Below are 16,732 nucleotides of genomic sequence, written 5' to 3' on the forward strand. Positions count from 1 at the left end.
CTCTACATTCTCTCTCTTAATCCCCTTCTTTCTCGCTGGAGACGCTGGAGGCGGAGATCTCGCGGTGGATCAACGTCGTCAGATCCTGCTCATATCTAATCTTCCCCGGCGAAAAACGCCTCGGCGAGTCCGTCTTCGCTCACTACCCGTCGATTTGTTGGAGCTCCCTCAGCAACATCATCCGCGGCGTCGTGATCCAACTCCTCGATTTCGCCGACACGACGGCCATGGCAAAGAGATCCGCCGAGAAGCTCTTCAAATACCTCGATATGTACGAGGCGCTCCAATTCCTCCTCCCTACCATCTCTGGCGACTCCTGCTGGGGAGATCTCGTCGACGAAGTCTACGACGCAATCGACCGCATCAGGGAATCCGCTGTCAGCAATTTTTGAGATTGAATTTTTGAGAACATTCTTTCCAGGGTAGGTTTTCTTCAATCAAACGGATCTCTGTGTGTCGATTTTTTTTTTGTTTGCGAGATTATGGTTTGATTAATTGTGTATGCTAGAGCAGAGTTATACGAATATTGGGGTGGGAGGGTGAAATTGGGGAAATGAAGAACATCACTCAGTTAGGTTAGGGGTTTCAAGTTCTCTTTAGTCAATTGAGTGATTTTTCTTTACTACTGCTTGCATCACAGAATCACAATAGCTGTTGTTTAGATCTAACTTCCTTTTATCTGAACAATTAAGTATACTGCTAGTTGAGAAGTAATGTTTCAATCTTTGATCTGAATATATGAATGCAGCTTTTAATTCGATTGTGTTGCTGAAATTTTTGAGTTGTGTAGATAAGGTGTTTGTGATATTGCCTAAAATATTATTGTTGACATAAATTATATAAGTTGTTGACATGAAGATGTTTATTTTTTACATGAGTTATATAGCTCGTTGACATAATAACGTTTGTTGTTGACATGAATTATATAGGTCGTTGGCATAAATTTTATGAAAAATGTTGTTGACATAAATTATATGTAAAACATTATTGTTGATATGAATTATATATAAAACGTTGTTGTTGACATAAATAATATAGGTCATTGACATGAAAATATTTGTTATTGACATTAATTATTTGTAAAATGTTGTTGTTGACATAATAGTTGACATAAATAACGTTTGTTGTTGACATCGTAGTTGACATGAATAATGTTTGTTGTTGACATCGTAGTTGATATGTGAATTATATGTGTTATTTTTTAGTTGTTGACATTTTAATACGAGTTGTTGACATTCGATATTCTCGGTATTGATATGTGAATTATAAGTGTTATTTTGTTAGTTGTTGACATTTTAATACGAGTTGTTGACATTCGATATTCTCGCTATTGATATGTGAATTATAAGTGTTATTTTGTTAGTTGTTGACATTTTAGTACGAGTTGTTGACATTCGCTAATCTCGCTATTGATATGTGAATTATAAGTGTTATTTTTTAGTTGTTGAAATTTTAATATGAGTTGTTGATATGTGAATTGTAAGTGTTATTTTTTAGTTGTTGACATTTTAGTACGAGTTGTTGACAATCGATATTCTCGGTATTAATATGTGAATAGTAAGTGTTATTTGTTAGTTGTTGACATATTAATGCGAGTTGTTGACATTCGATATTCTCGATATTGATATGTGAATAGTAAGTGTTATTTGTTAGTTGTTGAAATTTTAATATGAGTTGTTGATATGTGAATTGTAAGTGTTATTTTTTAGTTGTTGACATTTTAATACGAGTTGTTGACATTCGATATTCTCGGTATTAATATGTGAATAGTAAGTGTTATTTGTTAGTTGTTGACATATTAATGCGAGTTGTTGACATTTGATATTCTCGGTATTGATATGTGAATAGTAAGTGTTATTTGTTAGTTGTTGACATTTTAGTACGTGTTGTTGACATTCGATATTCTCGGTATTGATATGTGAACTGTAACTGTTATTTGTTAGTTGTTGACATTTTAATACGAGTTGTTGACATTCGATATTCTCGGTATTGATATGTGAATTATAAGTGTTATTTTATTGAATGTTGAAGATTTGAAGATTTGAATGTTGAAGAGATTTGAAGATTCGAAGATTTGAACATTTGAATGTTGAAGATTTGAAGATTTGAAGATATGAATGTTGAAGATTTGAAGATTTGAATGTTGAAGCTAGAGTTTTAGAGAGGATGTTAGAAAATGATTTCAAACACAATTTAATGTAAAGACAATTATACCCCCTTGTTGACATAATGTGGTATTTGTTGACATTTTGTTAATCTTGTGGATTAGTGGCCCATATTGCATCTTAAAACCTCTCTGCTGAAAAATCTTCATACAATTCGAACCCCTTCAAAATCTGCAAAATCTCGCTGATCTTCAAAATTCAAACCGTAAACATTCAAACAGAGTTTTCTACAATGACGATAGAAGAGCAAAATCGAAAAGAATCGGTTGAAACATCGATTGAAGCAGAATTGGCTGAAGCAGCGATCGAAGAGAAGAGGCATTCCAAATCGGCGACGGTTGAAGCGACTTCTTCAGGTTAAGAAATTGATTCAAATTTTAAGTATATTGCTTCGATTTTGGTGTATTAAAACACATCTGGATTTCGTTTTTTATGAATTCGATTCATGTTAATTTTTTTTGTTGATTAGCGATGGTAGAATCGGAAGTTATGGATGATTGAGAATTTGACATTCCTGCTAAATTTGACAAAAATAAATTCGTCGCAATTTACCTCCCAGAATTTGGGGCCGATCTGGTTGCGACATTGATGTGGAATTGTGGATGATTTCTCTGATTTTCCTTGATTTTGGGGGGATTTTCCTTATTCGATTTCATTAGTAGTATGATTTTGATGTGATTAATACTAGAATAATCAGTTTTCTTATGAATTCAATTTCTGATGATTTTTTTTGTTGATTAGCAATTGAAGAAGCGCAATTGAACATTAGAGAACATCAAGCATCAACAACAATGTTTTACATATAATTCATGTCGTTGAAGCCGGATTTGACTGCAGAACAATACGGCAACGATCCAAGGGCCTTTGTTGCGAAGTCCGCTATACGCTCCCTCACAGTTGCTTTAGACTTGTTAAATGTCACCTTCCCATAAAACAGTTCCTGTTTTAATTTTCAATCAATCAATCAATCTCAAGTGCAATTATCATGTTATGCAGCATTGCAATCTTCAACTAAGTAATTCGAGCTTTATACTACACAACCGCGCTAAAAAGAACCACACACAAGATTTCATGAATTATAAGATCAAGAACCAATGTAGGAGATTCACAATGTACCTGATGGTGGAAAAAGGCTTCCAATACATGGAATGTTGATGAAGAGTTGATCTTATTAGCTATATGCAGAGCCTTAGAAGTTGCAAATGAATTATCATGATAACTGCAATCCAATCAGATTCATCTCCCAGATTATGCAAATTGCATAAACAAGCAATCATAAATTGGAATAACAAATCCTACAACATAATGGGAAAATATGTAAATAAACTGAAACAGATAATGTCAACTAGCATATCTTAATTGACCCACACCAGCACCAACATCTCAGACATTATATCATGGACTCTCAACCCTATCCATAACACCTTCCTCCACCAACAAACACCACAGCAGAGGTTGTTCAGACAGGGGAGGTTGCATTTTGCATACAACTATTTTGTATATCAACAAAATGTCAACAAAGAGTATAGCTACATAGAATATTTAACAGGTAACATACATCAGACATCCTATCATGGACTCTCAACACTATCCATAATCCCTTCCTCCACCAACAAACACCACAGCAGGGGCTGTTCAGACATGGGAGGGTTCATTTTGCATAAAACTATTTTGTATATCAACAAAATGTCATCAAAGAGTATAGCTACATAGAATATTTAACAGATAACATACATCATGCCAACAGATTTGCATTTATGTCAACAGAACATCAATTTAAATATCAACAGTGCGTTTATGTCAACAGAGTATAATTCACCAACATAACACAGAAAAATCATGTTAATGAAACAGAATATCAACAAAGAGTATAGCTATAGAGTATAACTCACCAACATAACACAAAATTTGACAGGTAACATACATCATGTCATGTCAACAGAGTATAATTCACCAATACAACACAAAAAAATCATGTTAATGAAAATCAAACCAAATTACCTCCACCATTCGTCGACGTCGACTCGGAATAAGATGAAGAATCCATCAGATAACACTTAGGTGTTGATTACGAAGTGAAATCAAAGCTAAAGATGAAAAAGCAAAAAAATAAAAATTGATCAGGAAGAAATTTGACTGGGCATCAACAAATAAAACATAAAAACAGAATCAAAGTAGATAAAATCGACCTAAAAACTTCAAATTCAACACCGAAATCCGTCGATTTGTCTTCTGTTCGAAAATTGATATCCTGGGGAATCGTCGAATCAGATATCGTTCGAATCGTTGAAATCGTCTGCGTTCTAATTTTTGAGTCAATTGAATCAGAAATCGTTTCAATCAATTGAATCAGAGATCTCACGAAATCGCGATTCTCACCGAAATCGCAATTGAAAGCTGAAGAACTTCAAAATCGGTAAAATCGACCGAAAAACTTCAAAATCAACACAGAAATCTATTTTTCAAAAATTGAATCGCAAATCAGATATCGTTGAAATCGTTGAAATCGTCTGAGTCTAATTTTCGAATCAATTGAATCATAAATCGTTAAAATAGATTCAATCAGTGATCTGACGGAAATTGCAAAATCTAACAAGAATCGCCAATCTCACGGTAATATGCTGAAGAAACCTAGATTAAAACGCGAAAAGACAGTTTTACCCTTTCATATTAAATTAATCTGAAAATATTTATTGTGTGGCAAAATCTGAACCACTCATTTAATAAAAATGAGTGGCTGATATTGCATCTCATTTCTCAATTAGTCTAAATAATCTCAATTGATCACAATCCTATATATATATATATATATATATATATATATATATAGGGACGTGTTCAGATCAATAAGTGTAATTCTGTCAAAAATTAAAACAAATCTCAGTCATTGGATCTTGTAATGTAACCGTTAGATTAATGCCACGTGTCATCTAGTAATGTAGATTGCTAGTCAAATAATGTAACTTAGCTAATAATGTACTATTTTAGTACAATAATGTAACATTTTAGTCTAATAATGTAGCTCGACTGATAATGTAGCATCTTGGGCTAATAATGTAGCTTATCACAACCATCCAATCTAAGGATTCAAGGGCCGAGATTTGTTTTGATTTTTAACAGAATTTCACTTATTGACCATAGTGCGCCCCTATATATATATATATATATATATGGGAGTGATTAATTGCTAACTCATCATTTAATTGCTAACTACAATTAATTTAAGGCCACATAATTTTAAAAAATGTGTGGTCTATAATTTGCCACGTGTAATTTTCGTTTTTATTAATTAAATCGAAAAAGATAAAAAAAACGGCAAATTAGGGTTTTGGATGAAAATGTCAATGTAGTGTTTCGAAAATATCAACACAATGCTTTGATAATGTCAACACAAATTTAGGATTGACATTGTATATGCTTTATATTGACATGTTATCTTAGCTGCATTGACATTAACTGTGTACGAAAAATACGAAAATTCTAGATTTTTTTTTTCAAATTTTGACGTCGGAACATATGCATGTAGTATATCGTTGGAATCCTTATAAAATTATCTTTAATTTGATATATGTTATATGAATTTAAAGTTTTGGGATTTCTTTTAAAAGTTAGTTATAACTAACTTGACATTAATACCCCTATTGATATTTTTTGGAATTAATCCTATGGCCTTATTGACGTTTTTTGTTGATTGTATTGACATTTCGTGGTTGATTATCTAGGCCTTTAATTTGAATATCTAATGACTATTATTGAGTTGTAGTTAGCAATTAAGCATTAAGTTAGCAATATAACACTCCCCTATATATATATACGTGGTTCGAATTTTAGAATTTTTTAGTTTTTGTTTTGTAAAAATGTGTAGAAATGTATCTTCATTTTTTTAAGATCATAAAAAAAATGACAGAAAAAGTAAGTGAAAGGTAAATTATACTCTTTGTGTCCCACAATATAATATATCTCTCTGTTCCACAATAATATGCACTTTTTTCTTTTTTAGTTCGTTTCATTTTTGAAAAGTTTTTTTTCTCTAATGAGGTATGACATATTCTCCACTAACAGGACTTTAACTACTTTTTCTCTTCACCTCTCTCCTATTTTACCTATTTTACATTAAAACCACTCAAACCTAAAGTGCATATTTTGAGGAAGGGGGGAATATTTTTCTTATATAAATTTTATAATAAAAGATCAGTATAATAAATAATGGCATATAAGGATCATGTGTCAAAAATGATAAAAATGACATAAGATATTTATTATCGGACAGCAAAAAGAGAAAAAAATGAGATACATATCGGACAAATGGTGTAAATAATTAGTAGAAAGAGAAAAAACATATTCCTCGTCAGATAAAAAAAAATAACCAAAACTAAAAATAGACTAATTTAATTGAATCAATCAAAATAGTAAAAAAATGACTATTTTTATGAGATGATAATTTATAGGACAAATATATACATGTGAGAGTATAGTATAATTAAATCTAATATAGTCTATTTGGCTGTTAAATATGACCTCCAATCTCCATTAATTGGAGTAAAAATTATAATAATCTAGATATGATGGTAAAATAATGGGGTGTGTCATACTAATTATTAGTCCATCCGTTCGTTATTAAATGTTGTATTTTTACTTTTTCGTCCATTCCGCCAATAAATTTCTCATTTTACTTTTACTATATTTGATAGATGGACCTCCCATTCCACTAACTCATTTCACTCACATTTTATTATAAAACTAATATATAAAAGTATAACTCACATTCCACTGACTTTTTCTATCCAATTTTCTTTACAAAGTCAAACAATTTCTTAAAATCCAAGCCGGTCAAATATGGGACATTCATTCATGGACGAAAGGAGTATTTAACAAATGAAAATACTTTAAATGGAGTATTTTTATACTCCCTTCGTCCCATAGAAATATATGCACTTTCCATTTTTATCCCAAAAATATGTGCATTCTATATTTGGAAAGTTATACTCAATTTAATAACGTAGGTCTCACTATCCACTAACACTACTTTAACTATCATTCTCCTCCTCTCTCTTACTTTACCAAACCATTCTCGTCTTCTCTCTTACTTAACCAATTTTTCTTAATTCACATTATATATCCAATGTCATATTTTTATGGCATGGAGGAAGTATTAAAAACATGTATTATCTTCAGAAGTATTTCAAAATAACTTTATGGACGAAAAATCTTGTTGGTAATTCTTATTTTTACATTAGAGAGAGTGTTATTGCATAACATATCGGTAATTTTATTAGATTAAAGGCCAAAATTAGTCCTGAACAGTCTATTTTACGATTTTGGTCCTAGACATTATTTATTGAATTTTCGCATCCCAAACATTTTAACTCGAATCACAATCGGTTCTAAACTAACAGTTCCGTCAACGTTTTTAACCCGATTTTGATCCATTAATGCTGTTAACTATGATAATTTTTTAGCTAAAAAAGAATAACATATTTTTTAGCTAAATAAAAAAGAATATTTTTCATTTTCCCAAACCAAAATGCAGCTCGCCGCGGCCACCCTCCTCCTCCTAACCTCAATCACACCCGCCGCCGCCAAATCCACCATCGAGCCCTGCTCCAACTCCGCCTCCTGCCCCGCCCTCGTCGGCTTGTACCCCCTACACCGACCTCAAAGTCTCCGAAGTGGCCTCCCTCTTCTCCACCGAGCCCATCTCCCTCTTCCTCGCCAACTCCATCGACATCTCCCTCCCCGACATCGGGAACCACATCCTCCCCTCCCAGCTCTTCCTCAAAATCCATGTCTCCTGCGCTTGCGTCGATGGCATCCAGAAATCCTCCTTCCTTAAAATTAGATCCTAGTACTTTTTCAATTTCAAAATAATTAATGATATAATTAGGGAGTTAGCAATCATATTTAACAGTATTAATTGGTCAAAATCGGATTAAAAACGTTGACCGTTTAAAAATTGACGGAACTGTTAGTTTAATACCGATTGTGATCCGAATTAAAATGTTTGGGATGTGAAAATTCAAAAGATAATGTGCAGGACTAAAATCGTATATTCAAGACCAAAGCCACCCTTTTTGTAGTGTTAGTTGGGTCTTTAAAGCATAGTTTAGTCGGACCGCGAATCGGCAGCTGGTCCGGTCCGGTTCGGCTCCTAAAACCGTTAGTATGTTAAGCCGCCTTGAACCATGAGAACCGGCCGATCGGACCGGTTGAACCGGAAACCGGTTTTTATGTTTAAAAGCTTGTTTTGTAGTGTTAGTTGGGTCTTTAAAGTATAAGCCGCCTTGAACCATCAGAACCGGCCGATCGGACCGGTTGAACCGGAAACCGATTTTTATGTTTAAAAGCTTATTTAAAATATGAGACTAGAGGGGATTGAACCCTAGACCTCTAGGTAAGAAACCAACACATCTACCACTCCACCACATTGTCTTGAATGAAATATTGTGAACATTAATTATTGTTATATATTAATTCTATAATTTTATGTCCACACAAATTAATAATATGTGTTTAGTTTTATACTTTAAAATAATTTTTAGTTATGATATGTTTAATTTTAATTATAAGCCACTAAATTTTATTTTTATTGATGTAATATGGAGTATATATTATAAATATAGTTTATTACTCCATATTTACTAATAATTCAAGTTTAATTTATGTAAGAACTAATAATACTATTATAGTATATATTTATCCAAATTAACTAAAAATTGATGTTTAGTTTTATATATTGTCTATAATATTATTTCACCACATAAATGTTTTGAGATAATATGAATATTATCTGTTTATTATATGTAAAATATGTACTTTTTTTGGCTACATTAATTAAAAATTTATATATTTAATAAATATTTAAATTTTACCATTAACTTACTTTAAATACTCTTAATATTTAATTTACTTAAAATGTTTAATATATGTTTTTGTTATATGTTAATATTAATTGTAATATATTACTCACTAAATTTAATACTCCTTCCGTCCGCGATTAGGAGTCCCGGTCACTTTTGCGCACCCGTTTTATAAAAATAATAAAAAATAGTTAAAGTGGAGAAATGGTAAAGTAAGAGAGAGAATAATGTTGAGAAGAGTCTTCTCAACATTATTCTCTCTTTTACTTTACCATTTCTTCACTTTAACTATTTTTTTATCATTTTTATAAAATGGGTGTGCAAAAGTGACCAGGACTCCTAATCACGGACGGAGGGAGTATATTTTGTAAGAGCATATTTAATTTTATATTTGCAAGGTAAAACGGTTCGACCAGTGATTGAACCGGTCGGACCGGTTGAACCGTGAACCAGTAGCCTCCCCGGTTCACCGGCCGATCCGATTTTTAAAACATTGATCTTTTACTTTTTTTTTCCTTCTCTTTTACTTTTTTTCCCTTCTCTCTTATTTTACCAATTCTACATTAAAATTTGTGTCATTCACAAAATGCCCTATTTTACGTGGACGGAGAGAGTATATGGTTATTCTTTTGGGTTGATTTATGTTAGGCTATTTCTCTAATTTCTGAACAAATTTAATATATACTCACGGTTGCATTATCCCATATACAAACACACGGTTGATGCCATTGATTTATTTAATTAACACAAAAAATTAATTAAATTATAAAATTTGTTAAATAAATATTCAATCAAAGACCTTTTTAAATAAAAATGTATTACTAAAAGTATATGTTGATGTTGGGGCTACCGTAGTGGAAGACACGGAAAATAAACAAGTCCTTAACCGATCTATTTAGGTGATTATGCATTCGATTCTCATTTCATGCAATAAACATAGATCTATAGATATAACACATCAAAAATACATAATCATGCAATTTGATGTAGATTCGATCGTTACCTCTTGATCTATCAAAGGATCGACGTTTCTAGCTGCACCACCCGGAGATCCTTGGTTTATCGACCACGTACTATTCCCTTGTCCTTGATCACTCATCCGTGTGGGCAGATCTTGAATAATCAATAATAGTCTTGAAGAGATCTAGGGAAAACCAATCACAAAACACGAGATTGCCTCGATCTAATCCTATGAATTAGGATAGATCAAGAACAAAGATCACACCCTAATTGGCTAATTCTCCCACGTGCTAGACACGAAAGTGAGAGAGAGAGGCGCCGATTTTCCGCTATTAGGTCTAGGGTTTTGTGTGTGTTATGTAATGTGTTGTGTATTCTAGGGTTTCCACATCTCATCACTATTTATAATAGACTAAATGGGCTAGTAAGGGGATCCATGGAATGATTTAGGTGTTGGGCTCACCCATTAGATAATTAACTAATTAAATCAAATGACACGTGATTTAATATATTATCAATGTAATATTATTTTGTTCCACTAAAGAATAATATTGCACTCCCACCTAAATCACCAAATTACAAATAACTTGGGTCCATTTTATTTTACAATATTTTTCGAGTTTAATATTATCTTGATCCGTCAATTTAATTCTTTTGTCTGCTATGTGACTACAATTAAATTAATTCTCCAAAAAGTTTTCTAGTTTGAAACTTTATTTATTATTCGTGGAATAAATTCCAATTGCGCAGATTTCTGAATAATAAATTCCTTTTTCAAACACCTCATTGGGGATCATCCTTTTAGGGATTTAATCATACCACACTGGGCACACGAATTCTATGAAATAATATTCTAATACCTTCATGTTATTCAATTACTACCACCCATGATATCATGAACTTAAGTTACATACAAACTCTCACATATTGATAAGTCAAAGTGGCGTATGACTGAATAAACAATATTGATATTAATTTCATAAACTAGAAAATACTAAAATTTCTGAAATATGTTCTTACAATATATAGCAATAAAGAATACATTTCGTAATAGATTCTTTCAGTGCTTTAGCACACCGGTGTTACTAATCTCGTCTTGGGTAAGAGAGAATTATCACAAACACCGCAACCGTACCAATAGGTAGCCAAAGCTTATCTAAATTGTGAATACGTTTTTCTTCTTACTAGATCTGACCAAGTCCCCTACTGGAAAATTCATGAGGAGATTCATCGAATTTACCTTCTTGACCTTCTTAGTAAAAAGCCTTAGACTTATTTATCATATTTCAATAATAAACCATTATATTATATTATTTATTCTCATAATTAGGTAAACACGTGGACGTGGCGTTTCTCGTATACATGCACAAGTTGACTGTACAAAGGCATGTACGCTCGAAGCATCTTTTAGTATACAAACCCCAACAGTTGAAACAAAAAATTTAAAAGGATTTAATAAAATAAAATATATTAGTACGAATATCTAATGAAATACTCTCTCCGCACCACAAAAAGATGTCCTTTCAGTTAGACATGGGTTTTAATGCACAATTAGTAAAATAAGAGAAGTAAAAAGAAAATTCATTAACTTCATTACAGATAATAGAGTTTCCAAATTTAGAAGGTGCATATTCTTGTGGATCGGACTAAAAACAAGAGTGTATATTCTTGTGGGACGGGGTCACTGGGGTAAAAAAATTGTAGAATAGCCCAATAATATACTAAATGCCAAAATTGGTCCCCTACTATGTCCTAATTTTTTTTTAATCCTATACATTAAATCTTTTTATCTTTTGATCCCAACTAATGTATTTTGGTCCAAAATTGACAATTCTATTAAAAATTTAATGATGATTTGACCAAATTAATGACGTAATTTTGAATCTAATTAGCCTGATTAGCCTAATTAGTTGTGTTTAGGTCAATCGAATTAATATTAATTAGATTAATCAAGCTATTTAAATTCAATATTAAGTCACAAATTTGGTCAAATTATGTTTGACCATCAAGTTTTTTACCGAATCAAAATATATTATTTGTGACCAAAAGGTAAAATTTTAAACGATTTAATGTATAGGACTAAAATTTTATTCTTGTAAATGCATAGGACTAATTTGGACTTTAGTCTAAAATAAAATGTATTAATAATATGTTTTTCAATAAATTGTACTCCTAGCTTTAATTTAATTCCTATAAATATTCAAAATCTGAATTAGTTTCCCTCTCCCGTCAATCTTTTGTAGAGAGTGAATAAATATCGCAAAATACACAAAAATTGATGCTCAAAGAAAATGGGGAAAAATCAAGCCTACAAAGCTATGCAGAGAGGCCGGCTTGGCTCGACCTCAGCCGGGCCTGAAGAGGCTGAGGATGGCTTGGTTCGTTTTCGTTACCTCCTTCCCTTCCTTACTGCTTCACTATCTATTACCTCTGTTTTGTTGATGAACGAATTGAAATATGTCGGTGATTTGTATATATAAGGAATCTGAATTGGAACCCTTATGAATTTGTCGGTTTCAGCAGAAACTTTTGATTAGGTTGAAATGATTGGAACTGATGAACAGTATTATAATTAAGAAATTAGTGGTACTAGTTTTTCTCGAATTAGGTATTTGGAGCTCGAATTAGGTATTTGGAGCTCGATTGTATTTGAGATTTTTACTTCATTTTGAGTTTTCCTCATTGCTTCTGGTCAAGTTGTTTGTTGTTCAGTTACAATCTTCAAAGCGTGCAGGCTTAAATTGGTTGCTTAGATACAATCTTCAAAGCGTGTAGGCTTCAATTGGGTGTCTACAAACCTTGTTTACCAGTGTGATTTACTGTGGAGATATAGTTCTTCAGTTTTTTCATTCAATAAAGGACATGCTTTCCGTTTAATATAATTGTGTAAAAGAAAACTGCTTCACTTAATTCTTACTGTTTTTTAGAACAGATATGCATACTACTTAGAATTGCATCATGGAGAAGCTTGGAAATATATCTGATGAGAAAAGTTTCAGGTTGATAGTTCATTTCATTCACCAGAGTGGCATGCTGCTCGATTGGCAAGTCTCAAAACTTCGCATACAGTTACATGGGAGGAGTATAAAAAGAAACAGAAGGTGATCACTTATAAGCTTTCTTTTCATGTCTATTCTACAATCTTTATGCATTCTCCTGACATATTTTTGTTATACTCTGTTCTTCTCATATTAGTTTGTTGACCCGATGTTCCTCCTATTCTCTTTGGCATATTGCTAAACCCTAATAACATCTTGAAGCATTAATATTGTGGGATGAGTAATAGAAACAATGTAACTACTGGAAAATTTTGGGTGAGTGATAGCAAACATGTGCTATTTGGGGTGACCTTGGACTTATTGGATGGGATAGTCTAATTGAAAGGGACCGTGATAGACTGTTGCATATATCATCATTGGATAGTATGATTTGTCACCATAGTAATTTAAGGTGCTAACTGCACCAAGGTGCAAAGGCTCGAAATTTTTAGGTGCAAGGTGATGTGCCTTTCAAACATGAGGTGTGATAAAAAGAATTACATGTGATTTATGCTAACCTTAGTAGTAGTAGGATTGAGAGCAATCAAAATAAATTGATAACTGTTTTTGCAGCTGGTTGTCATTGCAGTAGTTGTAAACTTGTAGTAATCTTGACAAAATGACTTCTTTTAGCTGTAATCCCCAGAGTAAATTAGAGGTGGTTTTGGTAATTATTTTGGATGCTATATTGAGCGGGGCTGCGGGAGATCTATTATTATAGGATAATTGCTGATGGGAGGGATAAACTTATCTCAGGAGTCAGGACTAATTGTGGCTGATTTAATTGAATTGGGAGAAATCGAAGATCTAAGTTATGAATAATTATGACTAACTTGAAAATTTAGGTTAAAGCAAATTAATTACTACTCCATGTTTTATTGAAAATCCATGATGTGTAACTATCTTTATAGCAAATGAGATGTTTATAACAGCATTTATATGACAGACTATAAACAATCTATAAGATGGTAAGATTTAGAGCAAAGTACCTACCATCATGTGCCTTTCATGATGGGACTACTCTACTGCTAGTTGCAGTATTCATTCTACCACATAGTATTGTTTAATTTAAAACTCTACCACTTCTCCTTGATTTCTTGCTGAGACTAAACTTTCATTTCTACCAAGTTTTATTTATTTGTCGTTTGTATGTGCCTAGATCTAATGCTGCAATTATTAGGAAGAAGCGTTGAAAAAAGGAGAATTGGAAGCAGATAAAGACAGGATGATGATTGAGTATAGAGCTCAGCTGGATGCTGAACGGGCACGTAAACTTGCTCGCGGGAGTAACTACTCAAGCAGCAAAGGAAGCCACAAAAAGGGTAATAAATTGGATAATTTTGTCCTCTAGCTTTATGAAATTATTGATTATTGAGTGTTGTTGACTTCTTGCAGATAAAAAGGAGAGAGATTCGAGAAAGCATAGCAGCAAGAAGCGGAAGGTACATAAACCTTTTAGCTGCTAAGTTTTTCCAAAATGCCATCTCATAGTTTATAACATGAAAAATTATTGGAAATTAGTGTTTTCGTAGTACATATAGGGGGTGTTCGGTTGCCAAGATTAAATCTCATGATTAAATATGTATCATGTTTGGTTCATAAGATTGAACCCTACAACTCAATCTTAGATGGATAGTCTCATGATAATTAGTCATACCCTCCCCCCTCCAGCTAAAATAATCCCACAACGTAATCCTAGATGGATAGTCTCATGATTATTAGTCATGGCAACCGAACGCCACCATAGGCTATAGCTGATGTCGGGAGCCTTCTATCAACATAAACAACTTTGGTTATTTGCAAGGATGGATCTTTCTTAGGCATTGTAGGGGAGTTATAAATGTATTCTTATTTATTTAGCCCCCAAATTTTTTTTGTACATTTCCTTTTGTCCCGCCAACTTCACCCCTGCCCCTGTTATATCATATGGAGTATGTGAGATTTGCTGGGTATTTTGGAAAGTTTACAGTAATAGGTGATTCTCCTCTCCCATATATTCATTTACACCTGATGAGATACTGAACAATTTGAATATTCGAGTTTTAAATCACTGCATCATTAGGTATACATGCATTATTAATATTCGAGTTACAAACTGCATCATTAAATCACTGCATCATTTGGTATATACGTGCATTATTTACAAACTGAATACTCAACACTTGGCTTGGTTGTAGCATTCACGGAGATCGTCAGATTCTAGTTCAAGTTCATCGGAAACATCAAGCACTGACGATGACGAGAGAGAAGCAAAAAGATCGAGGAGAAGGAAGAAGGAGAAAAGGAAAAGCTCAAGATCAAGATCAAAGCACTCGAGCAAAGCAGATAAAGAGGCTGATGGCCCCTTGCCCCTTTCTAGATTTTTTGGAAGCCTGAAAGGCTGATATATTTGGTCAAGATATACTATATTTGTTTTATCACTCTTAACACAAGATTCCTTCATCCCATTTCCCTATGTGAAGTACATGTCTTGAATGATGTTGCAAAATGTCTCTGCATATGACTCTCCCATTTACTTATTTTAAGAACAGTAAGTTGCAGGTCAGAACTTTGTGATATATCAATACCAGCAATTGTTAATGTAGGTAAAAGAGATTGGCAACGAGAAGGTTGCGCCATTATGTGCTGTTATTCTTCCCCCTTGCATTTCATTTGCTTATGCTACCATGTTCATCTACAATCAGGCGAGCTTCTGGCAATGAACAGAATCAGGTAGGCAAGCTAATTCTGGTAAACATGCCCTATTGAGGTGTATCCTGAATGACCTTTCCTTTATCTGTAAGCTAAGCAATAGTGTCTCTCATGGCTTCTTTCCTCTTCTTGCTTGCAAGAACCTTTGCTGCCAAACCAGTCACATTTGGACCTTTTTCTCTACTGGTGGTGGCCATGGCGGCCGACTAGCGGTACCCCATGCATTTCCAGTTTTCCACCAACAATACTGAGTCCCAACACCAATCCGTCTAAGCCTAGTGCAACATCCCTGCACTCCATATTTCAACTTAGAAAGCAAAATGTTTTAAAAATTTACAACCATCAACAAAATCATAGTAGTAAGGTTGAATTGGAACCAAACATCTTAAGAGTTTGCACTAGATGATTTATGTACTGATAAAGTTTGCATGTGCAAAATTATAGAAGCAAATGTAGATGCAAACCTTCTTTGCACAGCTGTTTTCTGTTGTGGAACTGCAGTGGTGCAAGCATAGAATTTGTGAAATGGATATGTGAAATTTGATGTTTTTCTAGAGAATGTAGAGATTGAGGGAGTAACAGGGACTATATGGGCCATGGTTATTTAGTACCTAGTTTTATGTTTGGGGGATTTAGAAGAGTAGAGATTTTTACGTTCACCAAGAAATTTGGTTTGTGAATATTGTTGGCTTTGCTTCAATTTGGTGTTGAGACTTCATTAGTTGCCGTTGCTCTGTGATAAGGTCTAATCTTGTGGGGCCCCTGTTACCCAATTCAATGATAGCAAACCTCAGAAAGCAAGCAATGCTCACTTCCCACTCTTTGGCGTCTTTGTTAGTGAGCTTATTCAGCGACGATATTCTGCCACCCACCTCTTAATAAGTGTCTCATTTAAAAAAGATGTTACTATGTGAGCGCATACTTGTCCAATCAAAGATTTGTTTTTGTGTTAGATTTGATATTTTGATGTCAGTGCAAATGTTGTCATTATGCAATCTCGTGCTCTTGTTTGACAATCCAA

The 16,732-nt window shown here is 33.3% G+C and overlaps 1 protein-coding gene and 1 pseudogene across 1 annotated transcript; one reads left to right on the forward strand and one right to left on the reverse strand.

Moving 5' to 3' along the window:
* Nucleotides 1-12,211: 12,211 nt before the first annotated feature.
* On the forward strand, nt 12,212-15,508 carry LOC125219599 (uncharacterized). The gene is made up of 5 exons (XM_048121619.2): nt 12,212-12,360; nt 12,982-13,083; nt 14,201-14,342; nt 14,416-14,462; nt 15,198-15,508. The coding sequence occupies exons 1-5, from the start codon at nt 12,274-12,276 to the stop codon at nt 15,402-15,404; spliced, it is 585 nt and encodes a 194-aa protein (XP_047977576.1). The 5' UTR covers nt 12,212-12,273; the 3' UTR covers nt 15,405-15,508.
* Nucleotides 15,509-15,627: 119 nt separating this feature from the next.
* LOC148934092 (uncharacterized) lies at nt 15,628-16,637 on the reverse strand (annotated as a pseudogene).
* Between the last annotated feature and the right edge of the window lie 95 nt (nt 16,638-16,732).

This window comes from Salvia hispanica, chromosome 1 (assembly GCF_029641045.1).
Source record: "Salvia hispanica isolate PSC_SH4W2 chromosome 1, Shi_PSC_v1, whole genome shotgun sequence".
NCBI classification, from domain to species: domain Eukaryota; kingdom Viridiplantae; phylum Streptophyta; class Magnoliopsida; order Lamiales; family Lamiaceae; genus Salvia; species Salvia hispanica.